The 25,596-nt window shown below is 40.5% G+C and overlaps 1 protein-coding gene across 2 annotated transcripts in view; it reads left to right on the forward strand.

The window, feature by feature from the left end:
* The window catches only part of LOC127625691 (isoleucine--tRNA ligase, cytoplasmic-like), a 210,136-nt gene that overhangs the window by 11,370 nt on the left and 173,170 nt on the right, over positions 1–25,596 (forward strand). For both annotated transcript variants that reach the window (XM_052101027.1, XM_052101029.1), the window contains exons 4-7: positions 8,218–8,337; positions 9,123–9,205; positions 13,435–13,552; positions 14,501–14,648. In XM_052101027.1, the coding sequence (XP_051956987.1) occupies positions 8,218–8,337; positions 9,123–9,205; positions 13,435–13,552; positions 14,501–14,648 (469 nt within the window). The remainder of the gene's footprint in view (positions 1–8,217; positions 8,338–9,122; positions 9,206–13,434; positions 13,553–14,500; positions 14,649–25,596) is intronic.

Consider the following 25,596-nt stretch of genomic DNA (forward strand, 5'->3'; position numbering starts at 1 on the left):
CCCGGGCGTGGCAGGGGGGCTCGACAGCGCCCCCTGGAACAGGGTCCGAAAACTTGGTCTATAACTCAAACCTGCTTGCATGTAATAATATGAAACTCGGTACATATATAGATCTCATCGTTTCATATATCCTTCATACTTTTACTTTTTACCCCAGACCAACAGGAAACCGTCTATTTAGGGTTGTTTGAAAAACGCACGCAATGGAATTTGGAATACTCCTCCCAGAGAATTCCACCAATCGCCACCAAACTCGGTCAGCATGATGTCAAGACATTGAGCATGAAAAATTGCCGGCAGATTTTTGATATCTCTAACGGTTTGGCCGTGGCGAGGAAACGAAATGATGGCGAGAACGAGAAACAGTCAGAGTGTTATAATTTCTGCATACATTAATTGATCTCGATGAAACTTCAGCGGTGTGTTCGCTGTAAGAGGCCGATCGCATGGATGTGACTATTGTGAGTCAAAGTTATAGCGCCACCAACTGGCAGAAGGAAGTGTGTCACTTTCAAAATGCTTTAAAATCACCCACTTATTGTTACACGATTTACTTCAGACTTTATGTGTATAATGTAAACACCGGCAGATGTAGACGTGTGAAAGGATTATTGATATCTTAAATACTGTTGTCGTGGCAGCTTTTCAAACTTGAATTTTCTTTTTGATGCCTGGTGCAGGGGCTCAGTAGCGCCACCTTCAGACAAAAGTGGGGTATTGGTTTCATACTTTGACCTACAGTCAGATATTTTGGTTTGAATGTGGAACACATTGCACAAGAACTTTGAAGCTCAAAAAAAGCACATAAATGCAGCTTAAACAGCAAGGAAGTGTGTTATAACTTCTGCATACATTACTTGATCTCGATGAAACTTCAGCAGTTTCTTCACTGGAAGAGGCCGGTCGCGTGGATGTGACTATTGTGAGTCAAAGTTATAGTGCCACCAACTGGCAGAAGTAAGTGTGTCACTTTCAAAATGCTTTGAAATCACCCCCTTATGTCTCAATTGAACAAACAGTTGATAAAGAAATCGGTATCAATATATTGAATTATGAATTATTGCATTGATCAACTGTGATGTCCGGTTAAGATGAAAATAAACTATTGCTCTGTCTAAGCGATTATCTTTCTGAAACACGTCACAAAAACTTACAGAAACGGATAACACAAACATGATGTTGGAAATATACACTTATCAGAATAGTTATATTAAACTTGTCTATTTCAGTTAAAGCCATTTCAGTTATAAAGCTGTCTCATATGTAATTTCTCCTTTAATTCTATAATATAACCACTAGGTGGAGGTCTAAGCACATTTTCTGTATTCTCGTTGTTTTAACGTAAGAAGAAGACTTGTACGTGCTGACTGTTGAGAACGGTGTTTGGAGTTTTTAAAAGACGCGGACCAGACGGAAAAACAAGACATACTGCATCATTGCATTCAATATTTTAACGAGGGCCACTCAGTACGCTGTACACGGTGTAAACATCAGCTTGAGGACTCTTAAAAATGTATATACGCCTCAGTTCTGGATGGAGTTATTTGCAGACCTTAGAGATGCTGGATACTTCAACGGGAGTCGTGAGCGTCATTGCTTTGGTGATTTTACTCAGAACAGGGTTTTCAAGGGTCTTAAAAAGTCTAAAATTTCAAAATCACAATTTAAGGCCTTAAAAAGTCTTAAATTTGCTGAAGTATTGTGTTCTAGGTCTTAAATAATTTTTAACAGGTCTTAATTTTCCTACGTCCATGTAAATCTCATTTAAATGCTCCCAGCAGCTTTGGAATGTTTTTTTTTTAATTCCGTGGTGTTGTAGTTTCTTATTTCGCTAGTCCAAATATAATTCGCTGTATTATGACTACAAAATAGACCAACATGCAACAGCCAATCAGCTTTGAGCTTCCGTGTTATTGGCGCGAGTCTCTTGGATACCACAGAAAGACGTTAAACGGATTTTATTCAGGTATGAGGAAGTGCAAGTTTAGCGATACTTGGCTTGAAAAATCTGAATTTCGTGCTTGGTTAAAGCCAGTTGCAAATAACGCATTTGAAGCCTACTGCTTATGCAAGAAAGCTATTAAATTGGGAATGTTGGGTGTACGGGCGCTGGAGTCTCATTCAAAAAGTGAAAAACATCTAACTGCTGTGAAGGGTCTCCAGCAAACGACAGCCATCAGCCATTACGGCTTTGGAATAGCGGATGATGACTAATTTCCAAAATCACGGGACCATTCGTGCTGATGTTCGACGAAAGTCTTAATCGCACCACCAAAACGAAACAGCTGGACCTGCACGTACGCTTTTGGGAGGGCGGGCAGGTGCAGTCAAGATACCTGGGATCCCAGTTCATGGGTCATGCAACTGCCGAGGACTTAATGAAACATGTGAAAGTAAGTAAATGTTTTATTTTAGCAAATAAATAAATTTGAGCTAAAATTATTTTAGCTGTTACTGACTTTGTTTATAGATTATTATTTTTTCATTAGCAAAAGGGTGATTAGAGTGATATTTTCTGTTGAGAACTCTGTTGCACCCTATTGACTTAAATGGGGCGCGTTCTCTTGAATTGCTTAGTTACCAATGATCGCTGCGTAACTCGACAATCGACTACTGTGGACTTCGACCGAAAACAGGAAGGCCCTGTCCCAATATGCACACTATGCCCTAAGGCCTTCCTCGAAGTGGACACTTGTTGAAAGTGCACTTAGCGGAGTAAGTCGCTAAGGGCCCGGCTGTGAAAAGCAGAATTGGGACAGTTTTGCACACGCCACTATCTACGCCACTTCTGTTGTGATCAGGAGAGCAAACATAACGTGCAGGGTAGTCCGATAGACTTCTATATATCTCTGAACCGGAGCCTGTAGCGTTGAAATTTGACGTCTTGGGTAAGCTCACTGCAATGGTCTGCTGCGAATGGGTCGAGACTGCAATAAATAAAAATAAAAAGGAATAGGCTACAATAAATAATCTATGGCAGGGCTAGTATAATGGTGGCCCCCAGATCATCTTTATCTGGCCCTCCAACAGTTTTTTTATGTTTAAAAACCCTCACAATCTGATATCAAAGTGCCCTCTCAGCAAAGGTTTAGCGCGTTCATAGGCAACCGCATTCATCGGTGAGTTTAACAACGCTCATTGTGGTGTAAAACCCCATTCATCGGTGAGTTTAACAACGCTCAACTGCAGGTAAAGCGGCATTCAGAGGTCAGTTTAACCAAAACAACGCTAAACTGCATGTGGCTAATGTTTACACTCAGGGTACATTACGGCATGTTTTCCATAACGTTACGACGTTCTCAATATAATTCATAATCCCACGTTTATAATGAACAACGCGTTATGGTTATTGTGTTATTAAAAACTGTGTACGCAGGTGTTACAGTTAACATGGTAACACTAAGTTACACCTGGTATACTTGTATGTTACTGATTAAGAAGTAATGTCAAAAAACAGTTATAACTGCATGAAGATGAATGGTAACACAATACTGGCAAAATACTGTTTACATCTTGCAAATGCATATGATTCAAGACTAGAATTCCCCAGAACGGAGGGAGGGGCGGGTGACCAAACCTCATTATCATTTAAAGTCATATGCACTGAAACGGTGTGCTGAAAACGGAGCTGTTTTTGAGCAGTTAAAATTAGTGTTTTCTTAAAATACTAATGAGAATTTTTAATAAAAGTATATTACAAAGTTTTCATTTAGACCCTAAAGATTCATATTAACGTGTACAAAAATGGCATTATATGACCCCTTTAAGGTTACAAATACACACACACACACTCTCCATCATTGCAATCTTGACATTGCAGCCTGTTCATTATAGCCGCAATAAAATATAATAATAAAATAGTAAACCTACCATATAAAAATTACTGTTTAAATAGTCAGTAGTACAATTCGTATCATTCACAGTAAGCACCGCTCCACTGTGATGTTTCCAAGCATATTTTTGCGCATGTAAAGAGGATGATTTTCTACGTCGGTATTGGAGCGTGAGTAAAGTACAAAGCCTATAATAACTGGCAGAAGGCAGTAAGACAAACAGGAAGTCTGTTATAACTTCTGCATACATTAATTGATCTCGACTGAAACTTCAGCAGTGTGTTCGCTGTAAGAGGCCGATCGCATGGATGTTGCTATTGTGAGTCAGTTATAGCGCCACCAACTGGCAGAAGGAAGTGTGTCACTTTCAAAATGCTTTTAAATCACCCCCTTATGTCTCAAGTGAACAAACAGACCAACAGAAAGTCAGATATTTTGGTTTGAATGTGGATTTCTTGGAATTTGCACACATCTTCTCGACGGTCGAAGCGAGCTTACGTTATTGCCCGTCGTGCGCGGCGACCCTAAAGGCCCAGGGGTGGCGGTGCCGCCGGCTTGGGCCCGTCATCGCTGCTCGCAGCTTTAATTATAATTGAAACTTGAAACCATTTTTTATTGAAGTATGTGTAAAAAAAAAAAGTCTCCCTTTTGAAAATAAAATAAATAGAAAAAATAAGAAAGCTAATAGAATTATAATAAACATGCTAAAAAATATCATGTAACTATAACATTTTATATAACTAAATCATGTTAGTTTACATGTTATCATAGCATGTTAAATGAAAAATAACATCAGCTGTGTGAGCTTTTGAAGTAATGTCCTATGATTATTAACAGTTAACATATACTGTAGGTGTGCGACAGTGAGGCCAGATTGCTCCTGTCTGTACCTTTATCTCAGTGGTTCTCAACTGGTTTTGCTTCAGGACAGATTTTACATTGGACATCAAGTGTCGACCTGCCATAGATTAAACATAACCTGTATTTAATGAATCCTGGGTTGCATTTCCTTTTATGTTGCATAGTTTTGTTCATGGTTTTCCAGTACAAGGACATGCAGCAAGTGACATTAATTTTGTTGTTGATGTCAAAAACAGGAAGTACCCCTTTTAAAAATTGAAGAGCATATTTACTTATATGGGCCCATTATTATCCCTTTTGTTACCTAATCTTAAATATTAATACACATATTACACCTTTGGAAAGGCTCCTCATTACCATGGTTAGGTCAGTGTGCTAGTCTTAAATAATAGTAATAATAATAATAATAAATTAATTTATTTATGAAAAATAAATACTAGCTGAAACACATCTTGAAACTTTAACTACAACTGCCACTGTTGATATAAAATGAGGTCTAATATATTCTATCTTTAGATTATTTAATATTAAACTGAAACTTTTTCTTTTACTCATGTAAAATCCTGAAACAAATTTGTAAAGGTGATGGTGTGTAATTTTTTTTATTTATAATTTTGTTTTGGTGCATAGCACAGTGTTGCTGTTTTCCTCCTCTTGCTGTTTGGCATGTCAGGGCTGCTACTGTTTGAGAGGATCGAATTGACAATCTCCGTAACACTTTAAACTAGAAAAGTCTCGCTTGAATTGAAATTGGTCACAGTTTTGATGTTTGCGCTCAGCAATATCGAGGGAAGCCCAGTTGTTGAATGCGCGTGCCAGAGAGAAGAGCAGATCATTAGCGCGAGCTTGTTACACTCGCGAAAATGCAGATGAGAAGTCTTTAGCTGTTTGCGAGATTATCATTTAATCTCCGTCGGCAGGTAAATACTCGATCACTTGGGCGGCCGCCGAAATATCTTCAATGGCAGAAGTGACCATGGCATTGTTATTTCCCTGCTGTCCACGACCCAGTCCGAATAGATCAGTTGAGAAACACTGCTTTAACTCACACACACATTCATGTCAGACCCCCTCGCCTCGCTTCTCTCTGACATCTGCTGCATGTGTGTGTGTGTGTGGCGCAAGTTGACGAGTCTGCCAGACAGTCGAGAAGGAAAGGAGATGCGCATGTGAGAATCTTCGTCCGGTTGCATTTTTTTCTCAATACCGTAGATAAGCAAATGTACATGGTATGATAACCGTCAATTTTCAAACCGTGGTATACCGTGAAACCGGTATACCGCTGCAACCCTACCGCCCGCTTTTCCAGCTGTCTGGTTTCCGGATGTTTTTTCCATAAGCTTTTAATAAAATCCTCCATAAAATAGTTGTAAGCCATGAACCAAACCAACAAGCTCTCCGTTGAATCACAACATGACAAACTTTGTTTTAACACAAAAAAGTATTTGTAAATCAGACAAAAAACAAAACAATGGTACCTACCAACTTTCACGAGGGCACGAAATAATCCCATGAAGCACCACTAATGACATAGTCAAATTATAAACAATGGGAATATATCAAACTATTGATTTTAGGTTGTTGATTATAAGTATAGAAACAATTTTTTTTTAAACTTTTTTCGCCACGGTTGTCTGATTGTAAAGCTTTCTCTGATGGACTATGAAGTTGTTTTCTATGATTTCTACTATCAAACACGATTTTTAAACGATGAAGTTGAAATAAGCAGACTGATGGCTTTAACAAAAGCATATACCATTGATGAACAACCTTTTAGTTCATGGTAGCTCTGTCTTCAAATGTTACTAAGTTATTTTTGAAAATCAAGCTGTCCGTGGAAGAAAATTAATGGGATTTTTATTTTTGTAACTAGACTGTTAAGCTCAATTAGAAATGTTACACAAACTACTGTCTAAAAAAATAACCTTTGCAATGAAAACCTTTTATTAAAATGAGTAATATTAACCAATGTTATTCATTTTAAGTTTAATAAAGGTTTTTACTGCAAGTGTTGCTGGATTCCTCTGTGCCATTCCTGTTGTTTCTATCCACCTTGTGAGTGGGTAAAGTAGCGCCAGATTTACTTCTAAAAAAAAATATCCTAGCATGACACATAGCTAGTTTGAAACACATTGCATGTCTGTATCACCATTCTGTGTTGAATTGAAATGTAACAAATTTTAATGATAATAATATAAAACATATATGTGACTAATTTTAATATCCCACACTGTGGGTGCAACCCTGTTACCACTGGATTTTCCCTCCTTAAAGGGAATAGTCTGGGTTCAATACGAGTTAAGGTTAATTGATAGAATTTGTGAATGTTGATTACCACAAAAAAAATATTTTTACTTGCCCCTGCTTTTCTTTAAAAAAGCAAAAATTGGGGAGCCTGGGTAGCTCAGTGTCACTGGAGTTCTCAGGGCAAGCTGAGTGACTCCAGCCTCATCTTTGGAATAGATCTCATAAGCAACCAAATTGGCCCTCACTCTCGGTAGGGAGTGTGGCAAGTTGTGTGTGGATGGCGTGAAGCCTCCACACACGCTATATCTCTGCGGTAAAGCGCTCAACAAGCCACGTGATGCGCGGATTGACGGTCTCAGACTCGGAGGCAGCTGAGATTCGTCCTCCACCACCCGGATTGAGGCGAGTCACTACGCCACCACGAGGACTTAAAGCTCATTTGGAGTTGGGCATTCCAAATTGGGAGTCATATATATTTTAGAAAAGCACTTAGAAAATTATACATCTGTAAAAACCCATGTATTATTTGAGCTTTCAAGTTGTTTAAATCGTCATATTTATGGTCGTTCTGGATATATATGGATATAACTTTACAGAGAAAGTTTAGCAAGCGATTTTATCACACTAAAATCATGTTAACACATTATATTTTATGGGAAGTTTATCAAAACTATAAACTAACCTTTGGTCCAAAACTAGTTAGTCCCTAACCTGTTTAGTTTTAAATTAAGCTACTAGCATTTTTATTTAGTTATTTATTCTTATAAAATTATGTAGGTTGATCAAAAGTTCCTGAATGTTAAGCACCTCCTTTTACTGACAATTTATTGGAATAAAACAGCATCTCTAAATAAGGCAATTACTGAAAATATTATATTGTGTGTTGCATGTAAATGATGGCTTATAAAATAACAAAATTAGAGAAATATAAAGGCATTAAATAAAAAAAAAGTTTTTCACATTTTAGAGAGAACCAATTTTTCTAATAACTCGGCAACATTATTTTCTCCATGTTGTTTTAAAAGTGCGTGCTCTGTTATTGGTTATGAATAAAATCACTTCTGTTTATCCAGTGACACGTGGCATCTGCAAAAAGATAAATATTTTAAATAGTTTGTGTTGCTAGCAGTCGTGCACGACAAAGCAGCAAGATTCTTGTGGACGCAAGTTGTGCTGTTTCCAGTGCTGCCTTTTCTGCCCCCTCTCTCCTCCCTGTGACTAGGTACTTACAGTTACCTTGTGCAATGTAAAACACTTTACTGTTTATGTCTTTTAGGAATATGAGATTGATAAGTCTCTGAATATCAAAGGACCTGAAGATGTTGCCAAGATGGGAATAGCAGAGTACAATAAACAGTGCAGGAGTATCGTCATGAGATATGCCAATGATTGGGAGGTACGTGTGTCATGAGCGTGTATTTTAACTCTCACTTAAAGGAATAGTTCACCCAAAAATGATAATTTTCTCATAATTTAGTCACCCTTATGCTTTTTCAAAGGTGTTTGACCTTCTTTCTTCTGCGTAATTTAAATAAGAATATTTTCAAAGATATCTGATGTGTTTTTTTGTCAATGGGGTCAAAAGCTTTCAAGCTCCAAAAAGGCAGCATAAAGATAATCCATATGATTTGGGTTTAATCCATGTGTTCTGAAGCGATACAAATTGGTTTGTAACAGACCAAGATGTAACTCCTGATTCACTATAACTCTTGACATCTGCAGTCTACTTTGTGCATTCACACTTTCTCCTGCTTGACACTTGCTTTGATAGCACCACAGAGCCATAGAGTTTAGGGGAAATACCCCCAACAAATAGCTTTGATGCATGAACAGAGCGTGTTTACAGCACTTTGTGCATGCGTCAAAGCTATTTTTTGGGTAATTTCTCCTAAACACTGGCTCTGTGGTGCTATAAAAACAATTTTCTGTTTAAGTGACACCTCAAGCCTGATACTGCAACATTGACTCAACCAATGGTGTGAGTTTGGGATGGAACTACGTGTTTGAAAACAGTGATTATTTTTGCAGTTCTGTTTGGTTACGCTATTGCCGCAGATATTGCACACTTCATCTAACATTTCTTTACCATAAGATAAAACCTTTGTTTCTAATTACACTTGTAAATGTGTAAGTAGTTTATACACTGTCAATGTTGAATTATATTGTGCTTTTTCACATCAGACATCAGTGAGGAGAATGGGACGCTGGATTGACTTCAGAAATGACTATAAGACCCTGTACCCCTGGTTCATGGAGACCGTATGGTAAGAGTTCTGCTAGCATGTTAAATTCTAATTTATCATTGTAACTATTAAGAGTATGTGGAATTGAAGTTGAAAAATTATTTGTTTGATACACCCCTTTCAATATAAAGTCCCAAACACAGTTTATACAACAGATAGCTTTGTCTCTAAAATCTTATTGGATAAGCTGCATTCAAATCTGTGGTAAAGTACCTAATGTACCTGTAACCACACAACAGTTGAAGTCCTTATTAATGCACCAACTTGCTACAAACCTTTTTGATGAGTATACATACAGCTATGTTACAAGAAAGAAAAAATAATAATGTGCCAGCTAGAGGTTGCACTTCAAAATAATAATTATCTGTCACTTTACGGACTACGGACATTTTCCATCAAGCTAGTACACATCTATGTGCATTGTCTGCACATGTGCCTTTTGTTCTAAAGAGAACGAGTGCATTTTCAAATTTTTCGTTCACAATACCATTCACGAGATGTAACGGCATGTGGAAAGTATAGCCAAGCTTTTAGTCTTACCAATCGCTGTGCTGCAGGTTCTTGGATTCTTTGATTTCTGCTTTTGCAATGTAAAAAAATAAAATAAACAGATGCTGTGATTTGGTCACCTTACCTACTGAACAATATCCTATGAATTATTTCACTAGACAAACACATGTAATTCTTTTTTTGTTTCTTTGCCCAAATACTCATTTGTGTGTCTACCGCTTAAGATATAAAAAAAATATATATTTATAGGTAAATATAACTAATTAAAATTATGCTTGAATAATTATAATTGCCTAAACAAAACTTTTAAATGACGAGCTGCAAGATGCTGATTTTGCTGTCACTGTAAAATGTTTACATCTCAAGCGCCTATGGAGGTAAATCGTGCAGATCACATTCAGACAGTAAGACACTGCTCTTTTTACATAGTACAAGCACTGAAGTGGTGGATATGGAATTATTTTTCAAATTTTAGATTTCAATGTTGTGAATATTTTGTTAATGTGTAGCTAACATGACATTTTAAACAGTGACAGCTCGTGTCATTATTATATATGCAATTTCATGACCATATGAATCAATAGAATACTTGGAATTGAACTTGCATTTTTAAAATGTGACAAATTGTTATAACAAATAAAATAAAATACACTCTTTCACATGAAGTCAGTAATTTTTGAATCAAGCAGAATAGCTGAGAGTAATTCAGACAGCTATGTTTAGCTTAATATCTTTTCAAATTTTCAGTTGCACAACACTTACAGTTGAAGTCAGATGTTTGCATACACTTAGGTTGAAGTCATTAAAACTCATTGTTTAACCACTCTGCCGATTTCATATTAGCAAACTATAGTTTTGGCAAGTTGTTTAGGACATCATCTTTTGCATGACACTAGTAATTTTTCAACAATGGTTTACAGCCAGATTGTTTTACTTTTAATTGACTATATCACAATTCCTGTGGGTCAGAATTTACATGCACCGAGTTAACTGTGCCTTTAATCAGCTTTGAAAATTCCAGAAAAACAATTAGCCAATTAGCTTCTGATTGGGCAGAATTGAAAAAGTGTGTGTGAGCAAGGAGGACTACAAACAGACTCTGTTACACCAGTTCTGTCTGGAGGAATGGACCAAAATTACAGCAACTTATTGTGAAAAGCTTGTGGAAGGCTACCCAAAATGTTTGAACCAAGTTAAACAATTTAAAGGCAATGCTACCAAATAATAACAAATTGTATGTAAACTTCTGACCCATTGGGAATGTGATGAAAGAAATAAAAGCTGAAATAAATAATTCTCTCTACTATTATTCCGATATTTCACGTTCATAAAATAAAGTAGTGATCATAACTGACCTAAGACAGGAAATGTTTCTTACGATTAATGTTCAGGAATTGTGAAAAACTGAGTTTAAATGTATTTGGCCAAGGTTCATATAAACTTCTGTCTTCAGCTGTACATGTACTATCACTGACCAATACTTTTATAGCACTTATTAATCCTGATTAATATTAATAACATAAAATGCTAATACTAATGTTTAACATTGTATTTGTTAACATCAGTTAAAGCATTATGAACTTAAATGAACTAACAATGAACAATTATGAATGTTTAAATTAACATTAACAAAAATTAAGAAATGCTGTAAAAACGGTATTGCTAATTGTTAGTTCATGATACCCATTACAATAAGGTTCCATTCGTTAACATTAGTTGAAGTGTTTCTAAAATTACTAGCTAACTGCGATTCTTTCTCCAATGTGTCTGAGCAAATGTTATGTACAGGGCTTAAAGGATCTCCGGCGTGCAGCCGTGAGGGAAAAAAATAAAATAATATTTGCAGTGTTGCCAACTATTTTCAATGAAAATACAATAAATAAAGTCAATGAAAGTAGCTAAAGCCTGCTCGAAAAGTAGCTAAATGTCGCCAGATGACGTCATGCGTCATTAGCATATTAATGACGTCATCGCGTCGAATTTGCATTCTTCCTAATTTGTCGGTACTGTAGCCTACTTCAGTTTATAATAACGGTTATCTCCCCTAAACCGTGCTCATACTCTTTTTATATAAGTATATAGCCGAATGTCCAGTAAAACGGTTCTGAATTACATATTTTCTGTTAGACAACGGAACGGAACGGAACTTAGCTAACGTTACATGTTTATGAGTTTGAAGAAGGTTTATTGTTGTGTTTGGATAAGTAAAATGTATAGAGTCTGTAAATATACGATCTGAAGTCGGAGAGTTCAGAAACCGAATCGGAATGAACTGATTAGTAGTGAATATAAGCGCATGCCAAGAAAAAACGGTCAAATTAAATGTTTTGAATAAAAAAAAAAAAGGAGAAGGCAGCTGCTATGTGATCACTGATTGGTTCCTGCTAACACAGCGTGCACATGCGCAGCTCATTCATGTCTATGTCCGCTGGCGTGCAGTCAAAGGAATGTGCTGCTCCTCTCAGCCGCTCACTGAACAGAGCAGACGCAGCGGGGAAGTAAGACCTCACGCTTGCAGTACTGGCGATATTTGGAATTTGGAAAGTTGCTAGGGTTTGTCCAAAAAGTCGCTAGATTTGTCGCTAGTCGCTTTTTTGAAAAAATGTCGCTAAAGGGGTCTGAAAAGTCGCTAAAAATAGCGACAAAGTCGCTAAGTTGGCAACAATGAATATTTGGGAACCTGCGCATGTGGTTTAATATTTTCTAGTCAATTTATTTCACCTACCAATCATATGAGAGGAACGCAGCTCTAACTAACGTTACAAGCCTATCAGAAGCAGAGAAGGGCGGGTCCTGGCAACACTGTATGATTGACACCCATACGTCAATCTCACGTTAGCGTTGTCGGTGAAATGGAGCGCAAGTTTATGAAGCTTGGGGATGATGTCCTAGCAATAGATAAAGGACTCAAAAATAAATGGCGCTGGGCGTGGATTGAAGAAAGTAGAGATGGCGAGCCTTTTGGCAGTTGGTGCCAGAAACTGAGAGAGCCCGATTTGCTCGAGGAAGCTACTGTATGCCAGCAGCGGTAAGAAAGTGCTTTAGACTCGGGTCATAGAGCCGCTGCCCGTGCAGTCAAACTTACCACGACGTTGCCGGAGCAACTGTTACAGCTGACACACCGTTGTCTATGACTGACCGTGTCTGCGATTTAAAAATACGTGCAGAACATGATTTGTCATTCAGAATTTGGCAGCCACTGGTCACCCTGTGTAGAAAACTAGCAGAAGACAAAAAAGCGTTAACTAGCCTGTCGGTTTCAAATCAACATGTGAGTTACATGAACACTCCATCTTCTGGTCCAAATGTCTTAAAAAGAACGAGTTTGCAGGACTTTGCTTACAACCCGGAAAAAAAGAAAAAATAAGTGATAATGGCCTTGATTTTCACTTCTAATCTTCAGTTTAGCAGTTCAGTTCTTTAGCACTTTGAGCACTTGTTATTTAAGCACTTGTTATTGTTCAGAAGAAAACACTTTATTTGACATATTACTTTTAAATAAATGGTGCAAAGCATAATCATTGAAGAGAAGTGAATCTGTCCATCTCAGTCTCAGTTTACCAGTTTTTTAAGCACTTTAAACTCTTGTTACTGTATTTTTGTTATTATCGTCAATATTTGAAGATAAGTCTGTCTGTGCAGTCCCCCCACCCCCAAAAAGTTCAGGCTCAGGATTTTTTTTTCACTTTAACCCCTGTATGTAAAAGGAGGATTATTTATTTGCTATTATTGTGTTTCAGGTGGGTGTTTAAGCAGTTGTATGATAAAGGTCTGGTGTACAGAGGGGTGAAGGTCATGCCATTTTCCACTGCCTGCAACACGCCTCTCTCCAACTTTGAGGCCAATCAGAACTACAAGGTCATAACATGATGGAAGTTCATTGCATTTTTAACAGACATTTTCGACTTCTTTTGATTGTGCTCCATTAATATGGCACATATTCAGGGAGTGCGACTGCTAATGTGATTTGTCTGCTGAGTTAAATGATGAATGTTTAAAAGCTCTTTTGAAATACAGATCAAACTACCAAGAGGTCATTGGATCATAGACCATGTTTACTAGAAGTGAACCGATAGTGAATTTTCCCGATACAATAACTAAGGTGGTGGGAAAGGCTGATAACCGATTAATCGGCCAATAGTCTTTAAAATTTAATAAAAAAAGGAATTCTTTCTTTATTATGGTGAGCAAGACAAAGAGTCCAAAATTATTAAAAATCCAGATGCAGTTTTTTGTTCAACCAAAATCCCAATATAACCAGAAAAAAAAGATTTTGTGCATAATGCAGGAACTTTAAGTATAAACAAGCCTGAAACATACTGAGGACTCTTATTTTGAAATTACTAAAGGATGAAAAACCTATCGGCAACTATCAACAGTTGCTTTTTGAACTATCAGCACTGATTAATTGGTAAAACCAATATATCGGTCTACCTCCTAAAGCGTTTTGAGATCTGATCACTTAAGCTACATTCTGGAAATGCATGTGATGACAGCATTATTTTAGTGTAAACACAAGTCCATCCTGATGGATCCTAGACAACATAACAATTCTGACTCCTCGCTTGTCAATCAGTCATTGTGCTAAAACAATAGTTATAAGCTTTTTTTGGTTATATGCTCCTTTAAAAGAAAATAACCATTCATGCAGTATCTTCGGTTTGCCTGACTTAAACATGCAGTGACGCACATCTTTTTCCAATTTTCTGATTGGACTGTTATTTTCTTTAAAGCCACACATAACTTGCAAAGTTTAAACAGGGTGTAAACAGGGTCATTGATGATATGTTGCAATGTGTTTTACAGGATGTCCAGGACCCATCAGTGATTGTGAACTTCCCACTGTTGGAGGATGAGACTGTGAGTTTCATTGCATGGACCACCACTCCATGGACTCTGCCAAGCAACCTGGCCCTGTGCGTCAACCCAGACTTAATCTATGTTAAAGTCAAAGGTTAGTGTCAGGACTATTCTTATATAGTTTATAGATGTATTTTAAAATCTTGTTTTGAGTATATTTGGTCATTTATGTTCAAATTTTTAACTCCCAGTTATTTGATATGTAGACTATAATACTAAATGGCTTATTTACTACACTTTTCTACACTCATAAGGTGTCTTGCAAAAAACAATTGCAATGTAGTTTTTCATGACAATTTTGCAGCCTCTCTCTGACCCTAAGGCCTGTTTCACACCTCCTGTGTTTGCAGCACGCAAGCTGGACATATTTATTTCTGTCCCCATATTAACAGGTTACAGCATTCATGCTGCATGTGTGAGCAGTGTGGTGGTGCATTCCAGAACGGGCACTGAGAGTGGAGTCTATTTTTGTCATGTGAGGCGCTGGACGTACATTTATGATGCACCTATTTATCAATAGTCTTGTGCAATAAAGGCTTTTAGTAACATAAAATAATGGAGTAAACTAGAGCTTGTCGATATGACAAATTCTATATGTGAAATGTCAGAATAGTTGTAGAGAGAATAATTTCTTTCATTACATTCCCAGTGGGTCAGGAGTTTACATGTGCTTTATTAGGGCCCAAGCCTTTAAAAGGCAAGGCCCTATTGTTTTCGTTAGGATGACTATGATTATTATTTTTTTTACGACTATTGGGGCACTTTTGGGGCTCTTAACGTGCTCGAAAACTCTTGAAACTTTGCACACGGGTCAGAACCCGTGGCCATTAGGGCCGGGCTGAAGCTGGTACCGGGGCGTGGCAGGGGGGCTCGACGGCGCCCCCTGGAATGGGGTCCGAAAACTTGGTCCATAAATCAAACACGCTTGCATGTAATAATATGAAACTCGGTACACATATAGATCTCATCGTTTCATATATCCTTCATACTTTTACTTTTTACCTCAGCCCAACAGGAAATCGTCTATTTAGGGTTCTTTGGAAAACACATGCAATGGAATGTGAAATACTCCTCCTGGAGAATTCCACCAATCGCCACGAAACTCAGTCAGCATGAAGTCAAGACATTGAGGATGAAAAATTGCCGGCGGAATTTTGATATGTCGAACGGTTTGGCCGTGGCGAGGAAACGAAATGATGGCGTGAAAAGAGAAACAGGAAGTGTGTTATAACTTCTGCATACATTAATTGATCTCGATGAAACTTCAGCAGTGTGTTCGCTGTAACAGGCCGATCGCATGGATGTGACTATTGTGAGTCAAAGTTATAGCGCCACCAACTGGCAGAAGGAAGTGTGTCACTTTCAAAATGCTTTGAAATCACCCTCTTATTTTTACCCGATTTACTTAAAACTTTTGGTGTGTAATGTAAACACACGGCAGATGCAGACATGGGAAAGGATTATTGATATCTTGGATACTGTTGCCGCGGCAATGCTTCAAACTCGAATATTCTTTTTGATGCTTTTGAGACTCTTAGCATACTTGAAATTGCATGAAACTCGACAGACACATCACATTTATTAGCCAGTAGACATGTGCAAAGTTTCAGAAACGGGCGTGGTGCAGGGGCTCAGTAGCGCCACCTTTTGACAAAAGTGAGGGGTTGGTTTTATACTTTGACCCACAGTCACAAAACTCAGTAATTATATTGATCTCATCGAGCCGGACAACTTTCTAATTTACAGTCATTAGCTCAGACCAACAGAAAGTCAGATATTTTGGTTTGAATGTGGATTTTTTGGAGAATTTTCTCTGCCTCTCTCACTGACCCTACGTCTCTCTGTGTCTGGGGGGAGGGGGCTGATTTTGCTGATGAGTGAAATGCTTTTATTTTTGTTTTCAAGGTTTTGGGGGCCCTTAACGTGCTCAAACTCTTGAAACTTTGCACACGGGTCGGAACACGCGGCCATCAGGGCTGGGCCGAAGATGGTACCCGGGCGTGGCAGGGGGGCTCGACAGCGCCCCCTGGAATGGGATTCGAACACTTGTCCGTATATCAAACACGCTTGCATGTAATAATATGAAACTCTGTACACTTGTAGATCTCATCGGGCCGAACAACTTTCGTGCTCTAAGTTTTACGCCAGCCCAACAGGAAGTCGGCTATTATGGGTTGTTTGGAAACACATGCTCTGGAATTATATATATTTCTCCTAGAGAATGAATCCAATTGCCACCAAACTCGGTCGGCATGAAGTCAAGACATTGAGGATGCTACATTCGGACGGATTTTTGATATCTCGAACGGTTTGGCCGTGGCGAGGAAATTGATTTAGGACTAAAAAGGACACATGAAGTGTGTTATAACTTAGTTAGTTCTATCTACAGTTACAAAACTCGGCGTGTATATTGTTCTCGTCAAGCTGAACAACTTTCTAATTTACAGTCATTAGCTCCGACCAACAGAAAGTCAGATATTGTGGTTTGAATGTGGATTTCTCTGAATTTTTCTCTCTCTGACAGACAGACCTGCGATTCTGTGTGTGTGTGTGTGTGTGTGTGTGTGTGTGGGGAGGGAGGGAGGGGAGGGAGAGGGATTTCTCTGTTGGGTAAGATTTGCATTAAGATATTGTTTTTCAAGGTTTCTGGGACTTTTGGGGCCCTTAACGTACTCAAAAACTCTTGAAACTTTGCACACAGGTCAGAACCCGCGGCCATCGGGGCCGGGCTGAAGCTGGTACCCGGGCGTGGCAGGGGGGCTCGACAGCGCCCCCTTGAACGGGGTCTGAAATCTTGGTCCATATATCAAACATGCTTGCATGTAATAATATGAAACTCGGTACATTTCTATATCTCATCGGGCCGAACAACTTTCGTGCTCTAAGTTTTACGCCAGCCCAACAGGAAGTCAGATATTATGGGTTGTTTGGAAACACATGCTCTGGAATTATATATATTCCTCCTAGAGTATTAATCCAATCGCCACCAAACTCGGTCAGCATGAAGTCAAGACATTGAGGATGCTACATTGCCGACGGATTTTTGATATCTCTAACGTTTTGGCCGTGGCGAGAAATTAATTTATGACTAAAAAGGACACATGAAGTGTGTTATAACTTAGTTCTATCTACAGTTACAAAACTCGCGTGTATATTGTTCTCGTCAAGCCGAACAACTTTCTAATTTACAGTCATTAGCTCCGACCAACAGACAGTCAGATATTTTGGTTTGAATGTGGAACACATTGCAAATTAATCTTTGAAGCTCCAGAAAGCACATAAAGGCAGCATAAAAGCAATCCATACTCCATTGGTATAATTCATAATTCCCGCAGTGTACTTGCTTGTTATATTAGCTACTACAAAATATATAAATACATTTACTATCTTAACTTTAATGATGTACTTAACATAATGATAAATAATCTTAAAATATTATATTGTATGCTATGTATTGTGAATACACCCATGTTAAACATAAAAATGTACTTCCATTGCATATCATAGGAACACATAAGCGTAAATTATAATTACATTAATAAACCTGTACAAAGACCTCCAGATAAATACTGGCCTTCTGGATTAACACATTTAAGTGCTGCAAAAGATATTGACCTATGACATAAAAAATTATTCTACATTTGAATTACCTCATAGATGTGACTATTGTGGTTCACGGTCATAGGCCCTGTCCCAAATAGGGATGGGCGATATGGCCAAAAAAATTTATCACGATAATTTCAGGGATTTATTGCGATAACTGATACAAATGACGATAAATTATTTTCTTCTGTAAAATATCAGATTATGTTATGTTTAAGTTGTGTTCCAGTGACTGTGCTGAAAAACATCACACAACAACAATTACACAATAATAATAATTCAAATCAATTACAAGTTTAAAATGTAAACACAGATTCTTTATTTATTTACACTCTCATGGTGGAAAAATAGTGCAAAGCAAACAGCAAAAGTAACAATCACCAACCATGTCTTCAGTTGTGTTTCAAAATTACAACAGAGTACAACTGCAAATAAATCCTGATAAAGTAAAGAAGTTCAGAGTGAAACACACTCTTACCCGGATTTCCACCAACTGCGGATCGGCTCCGCTGCGTGTCGGATCCGTGCTCTGCCGTCCTTCAATACCAGATCACGGATTTGTTGGGGAGCGGCTGCGTTCCGCCATGCTTGTTTTCACTCCGCACAGAGAATGTCCGCACATGAACAGTGAATCGCGTGCAGCGCACAAAACTACGTCATCAACTAGACTTATCATTATTATCGTGAGGAGACACATTTTTATCGTGAGGAGAATTTTCAACGATATATCATAAGCGATAAGATATCGCCCATCCCTAGTCCCAAATGGCACACTTCATATGAATTTTCAGTCTTGTGTACATATTTCATGTGTCCATTAACTCCATGAGACCGTAGGGTGTGTCATTTTTCATTTTAGATATCAGAAGGGTGCTCGCGCATACTTTGTGGTTGATATGTGCCCTCGATGCGCACTTTTGAAGAGCCCACACTGATGCAAGCTCTACAGCACACATCTTCTCGACGGTCAAAGCGAGGTTACGTTTTTGCCCATCGTGCACAGCAACCCTAAAGGCACGGGGGTGGCGGTATTGGGTCCGCCATCGCTGCTTGCAGCTATATTTAGTATTTGGTTGCATTCACTCTGCTGACTCATGACTGTGCAGCAATGCACAGCTCGAACCACATCATTAAGTTCGCCGATGACACGACGGTGGTGGGTCTCATCAGCAAGAACGACGAGTCAGCATACAGAGAGGAGGTGCAGAGCCAACAACCTGTCTCTGAATGTGGACAAAACAAAAGATATGGTTGTTGATTTTAGGAGAGCACAGAGTAACCGCTCTCCGCTGAACATCGACGGCTCCTCTATGGAGATTGTCAAGAGCACCAAATTCCTTTGTGTTCACCTGGCAAAGAACCTCACCTGGTCCCTCAACACCAGCTCTATTACCAAGAAAGCCCAGCAGCGTCTCTACTTTCTTCGAAGTCTGAGGAAAGCACATCTCCCACCCCCCATCCTCACTGCATTCTATAGAGGGACTATTGAGAGTGTCCTGAGCAGCTGCATCACTGCCTGGTTTGGGACTTGCACCATTTCGGACCGCAAAGCCCTGCAGAGTATAGTGAGGACAGCTGAGAAGATCATCGGGGTCTCTCTTCCCTCCATCAAAGACATTTACAAAAAACACTGCATCCGCAAAGCAACCAGCATTGTGGATGACCCCACACACCCCTCACACAAACTCGTCACCCAAGCCATCAGACTCCTCAATACGCAGAGACTGGACTGACACACACACACACACACACACACACACACACACACACACACACACACATACGTGTCCTATGTTGCACTTTCATTATTGTCACTTTATACCTGGCTGCTACCTCAATAACTGCTATGTGTATAGAACACTCATCTCATAGTATGTTATGTTTACATTTGGCATTTTTAGAAACTGGATTGTTGATCCAAGATGGCGGCGCGGTAGCACGCAGCGGCCACTCCGGATCCACAATGGTGCTATTTTTGTTAAAAAAGCCCGACTTTTGCAACACATGGACATCGGAGCAACCAGTGTTTGTGTCTACCATCGCCAGACACTACTCAAATATAAGACTCATGCAAAAACCAAGCTGCATGATGACCTGCAGGAGGCGCTACGCGTACTCGGCTTGCTGCGGAGACCAGGCCTCCAGCCCTCGGCGTCGCCTGATGCCGGTGGCGGGGAGAGGGCGTCGTAAGCGGTGTCGCGAAAGCGAAGCGGAAAGAGGGCGGGGTCCATGCTAGGCTAAAACAAACCCTAGCCGGCCGGCTCTCCCGTCTATCCTGCTCTCAAATGTTTGCTCCCTGGACAATAAACTGGACTATATCCGACTCCAGCAGGCTACGCAGCGTGAGTTTAGAGACTGCTGCGTCTTTGTTTTCACGGAGGCGTGGCTCAGCGACAGAGTTCCGGATGCCGCCATTCAGCTAGACGGGCTCGCCTCGTTTCGTGCCGACAGAAATACAGCTCTCTCGCGGTAAGACTTCGCGGTGGTGGCTTGTGTGTTTACATCAACACGGAATGGTGCAAGAACTCTATGCTAGTCTCTAGTTACTGTTCATCGCTGTTGGAGCTTGTGACTGTTAGATGCAGACCTTTTTATCTACCACGGGAATTCACCACTGTTTGCATAACCGGAGTTTACATTCCCCCCAGCGCTAACGCTAAGGAAGCGCTGTGTGAACTGTATGGGTCTATGAGCGAACTGCAGAACGCTCACCCCGACGGGCTGTTTATTGTCGCCGGAGATTTCAACCATGCAAATCTCAAGACAGTGCTCCCTAAATTCCATCAGTATGTGGACTTTGCAACGAGAGGGGCGAACGCGCTTGATCTTGTTTACACAAACATCCCAGGCACGTGCGGTGGAGCCCCGCCCCCACCTCGGCTACTCAGACCACATCTCTGTTATGTTAATTCCAGCATACAGACTGCTCGTCAGGCGCACAAAACCGCTTCAGAAGCAGGTGAAAACCTGGCCAGCAGGAGCCATCTCTGCTCTTCAGGATTGTTTTGAGTGTACTGACTGGCACATGTTCAGGAGGCTGCAACATATGGCGATTCTACCAACTTGGAGGAATACACAGCATCAGTGACCAACTACATCAGCAAGTGCATTGATGATGTCACTTTCTCCAAGACCATCACCACACGCTCCAACCAGAAGCCGTGGATGACTGCGGAGGTGCGCACGCTGCTGAGGTCCGAGACTCCGCCTTCAGAGCAGGCGATAAGGCAGCCCTAAGAACAGCTAGGGCCAAACTGTCACGGGCAATCAGAGAGCAAAGCGCGCTACGCCCAGAGAATCCACAGTCACTTCCAGGACAGCGGTGACACGCGGCGCATGTGGCAGGGCATCCAGGCCATCACCAACTACAGGACAACATCAGTTGCCTGTGACAAAGATGCCTCCCTTCCAGATGCGCTGAACGACTTCTACGCTCGGTTTGAAGTGCAGAACGACGTGATGGCGAGGAAGTCCACCCCTCCTCCCAACGACCAGGTGCTCTCTCTTACCACGGCAGATGTGAGGAAAACTCTACGTAGTCAACCCACGGAAGGCTGCTGGACCAGACAACATTCCTGGCAGAGTGCTCAGAGGATGTGCAGACCAGCTAGCAGATGTTCTTACCGACATCTTCAACATCTCTCTGAGCAGCGCCGTTGTTCCAACGTGCTTCAAGGCCACCACCATCATCCCCATGCCAAAGAAGTCTTCAGTGTCCTGCCTCAACGACTACCGTCCTGTCGCACTTACACCCATCATCATGAAGTGCTTCGAGAGGCTCGTCATGAGGCAGATTAAGACCCAGCTGCCCCCTCACTAGACCCACTGCAGTTTGCGTATCGTTCAAACCGTTCAACGGACGATGCCATCACCACAACCCTCCATCTGGCCCTCACCCACCTAGACAATAAGGACTCATACGTTCGAATGCTGTTCATAGATTTCAGCTCAGCATTCAACACAATCATTCCCCAGCACCTGATTGGAAAGCTGAACCTGCTGGGCCTGGACACCTCCCTCTGCAACTGGATCCTGGACTTCCTGACTGGGAGACCTCAGTCAGTCCGGATCGGGAACAGCATCTCCACCACCACCACACTGAGCACTGGGGCCCCCAGGGCTGTGTGCTCAGTCCACTGCTGTTCACTCTGCTGACTCACGACTGTGCAGCAATGCACAGCTCGAATCACATCATCAAGTTCGCCGATGACACGACCGTGGTGGGTCTCATCAGCAAGAACAACGAGTCAGCATACAGAGAGGAGGTGCAGCGGCTGACGAACTGGTGTAGAGCCAACAACCTGTCCCTGAATGTCGACAAAACAAAAGAGATGGTTGTTGACTTTAGGAGAGCACAAGGTGAACACACTCCGCTGAACATCGACGGCTCCTCTGTGGAGATCGTCAAGAGCACCAAATTTCTTGGTGTTCACCTGGCGGAGAACCTCACCTGGTCCCTCAACACCAGCTCTATCACCAAGAAAGCCCAGCAGCGTCTCTACTTTCTTCGAAGTCTGAGGAAAGCACATCTCCCAACCCCCATCCTCACTACATTCTATAGAGGGACTATTGAGAGCATCCTGAGCAGCTGCATCACTGCCTGGTTTGGGACTTGCACCGTTTCGGACCGCAAAGCCCTGCAGAGGATAGTGAGGACAGCTGAGAAGATCATTGGGGTCTCTCTTCCCTCCATCAAAGACATTTACAAAAAACACTGTATCCATAAAGCAACCAGCATTGTGGACGACCCCACACACCCCTCACACAAACTCTTTACCCTCCTCCCGTCTGGCAAGAGGAACCGAAGCATTCGGGCCCTCACGGCCAGACTGTGTAACAGCTTCTTCCCCCAAGCCATCAGACTTCTCAATACTCAGAGACTGGTTTGACACACACGTGTCCTGAGTTGCACTTTAATAACTGTCACTTTATAACTGTCTGCTACCTCAATAACTGCTATGTGCATAGAATATTATCTCATAGTATGTTATGTTTACATTTTTAGAAACTGTCATCTTTTTGCACTACCGAGTACTGGTCGGCGCTGCACTGTCTATTGTCCTGTTCATTGTCAGTAATTTGTTGCACTGTCCTGTACTTTTTGCACATGTTTGCACGTGCACTTTATATAGGTATATATAGGTATTTTATTTCGTTGTGTAGTCTCATGTGGTCCTATGTTGGTCCTTTGTTGTTTTTATGTAGCACCATGGTCCTGGAGGAACGTTGTCTCGTTTTGCTGTGTACTGTACTAACTGTATATGGTTGAAACGACAATAAAAACCACTTGACTTGACTTGACTTTTTGCACTAATGTGTACTGGTCGGCGCTGCACTGTCTCTCACTGTGCCTATTGTCCTGTAAATGTTTTGTAATTTATTGTACTGTCCTGTACTTTTTGCACATGTTTGCACGTGCACTTTATATAGGTATGGTTATTTTGTCTGTGTAGTCTCAAGTGGTTCTGTGTTTGTCCAATTTTGTTTTATGTAGCACCATGGTCCTGGAGGAACGTTGTTTCGTTTCACTGTGTACGGTACTAACTGTATATAGTTGAACGACAATAAAAACCACTTGACACTTGTTGTGGCAAAAAATTATTAACCAACCATTATCACTGCGTAAGAGACACTCTGAATCAAACAGTCTTTTAAAAGAATGTATTCTTGTAAGAATGACCCAGTCATTGCACAGGAATTACCCTGTGACATGAGTGAGACCCTGTCGGGGAGGGCTGAGTTGTTTTTTATACCTCTTTTCCCCAAGGTCTCCAACAGAAGCAAATCCTCCCCCTCTACATTCCTTAGATACAGGAACTAGGCTACTAGCATTAACATTTCTACAACAACTCCCCGCTTTTTATCATTCAGATTACTCAAACACAATAATAAACAATAAGACAAATTTTAAGTCATATCATGACACTTACACTCTTCATCTCTGATTTTTGCATAAATTATCACTCTCTTAAACATTTGTGAAATAACATTTGGAAAAAATAAAAAGCTTAGGCTGTTTTTTTGGGGGGATAGTCCCTCAAGTATAAGCAAGCAAATAAAGACTTTATCTGAAGCCGGGCTAAATGAGTAAACACTGTTACTGCACTTCCGACATACAATCAGACCCTCAGTCACCTCAGTATAAACAAGAAATAGTGTACAGATCAAGTAGGAAAAACACATCAATTTAACATTTTGGTTATGTCACATCTCTTGGTTATGTCAGCAGGCTATAAAAATGCAAAGAATAAAAGTATAATAAAATCCCTAATTTCAAACCCTCTCCTTGTACGTCATCTCGTAACATGGATGACCGCTGCTTATAACCCTCTTTATATTTCAAAACATTCTCAGAAAGGGAAGACATACCTCATTTTATGATTTCATCATCCTCTGGATAGACTGCCATTTTTACCAATTGAACAGACTTCCCTGCTTTAACCAGTCTCTGTACAGAGCTGGAAACACACGTTATAATCTATGGTAAACATAACAATATCAACAGTCCTATCACTGCAATTGGTAACACAGTTTGAATCAGCCAATACCCCCATCCTCCCCCGAGATTCGTAAACCATGTACTCTAAACATGTTCTGGCTCCTGAACGGCTTTTCTTATGTGTTCAATTACATTCGTGATGTTGTCGCTGTAATCTGGAATATTGAAACAACAAGACATTCCCAACATTTTGCAAACTCCCCCTTTCTCTGCAGTTAACATATCAAGAACCAACCTGTTTTGAATGACCGCATCTCTTAACTGTTTCATTTCATCATTTATCATTGTCAAAGCATTTTCTGTGCTATTAGCTATTGCTAATACTGTCCATGCTAGCCCATTTATCTTATTAATTGTTACCGTTGTACCCACCCCTAACAACAATGACCACCCCACATTTGCTCCAGGCGTCGTCCACGGATCAGATAATGTATATTATGTACGGATCACTAACTGCATAGTGCTTTGGGAAAAGCCCAGGCAAAATTTCAACATTTCTTTTTTGTCTTCCCACCCCAGGTGCCTTGTTTGGCAGATACACAGATGTACCCACATTCATTAAAGCTGGGTAACAACACCCTGACCATTTCTTTGGCATCCGATGAAATGCCCTGTTGCCACACACCCACACTGCTGCAGGTGAAGTTTCATGTGGCTTGCTGAATGGGCTTGTGAAGTTGACTTTGTCGTTGATGACGGCTGTACAGTTGTCCGCTGTTCTGTCCTTCACGTTGATTCTGACCCTGCAGTCAGACCATCCTGCTTTAAACCGTCTCGCACTGTTCTTGAATTCTTTTCAGTTCATACCTTTTCACGATGATTACTGCTTGTGACCACACGATGGGGTTCACTCTGCACACAGGCCGTGTTATTCTCTGTGGTTGGCCTTGCTCTTCCATTGATAGTGGTACTTGGTGTTCAAACTTGACCTCGGCGTTTA

Source organism: Xyrauchen texanus, chromosome 32, assembly GCF_025860055.1.
Source record: "Xyrauchen texanus isolate HMW12.3.18 chromosome 32, RBS_HiC_50CHRs, whole genome shotgun sequence".
In the NCBI taxonomy this organism is placed as follows: domain Eukaryota; kingdom Metazoa; phylum Chordata; class Actinopteri; order Cypriniformes; family Catostomidae; genus Xyrauchen; species Xyrauchen texanus.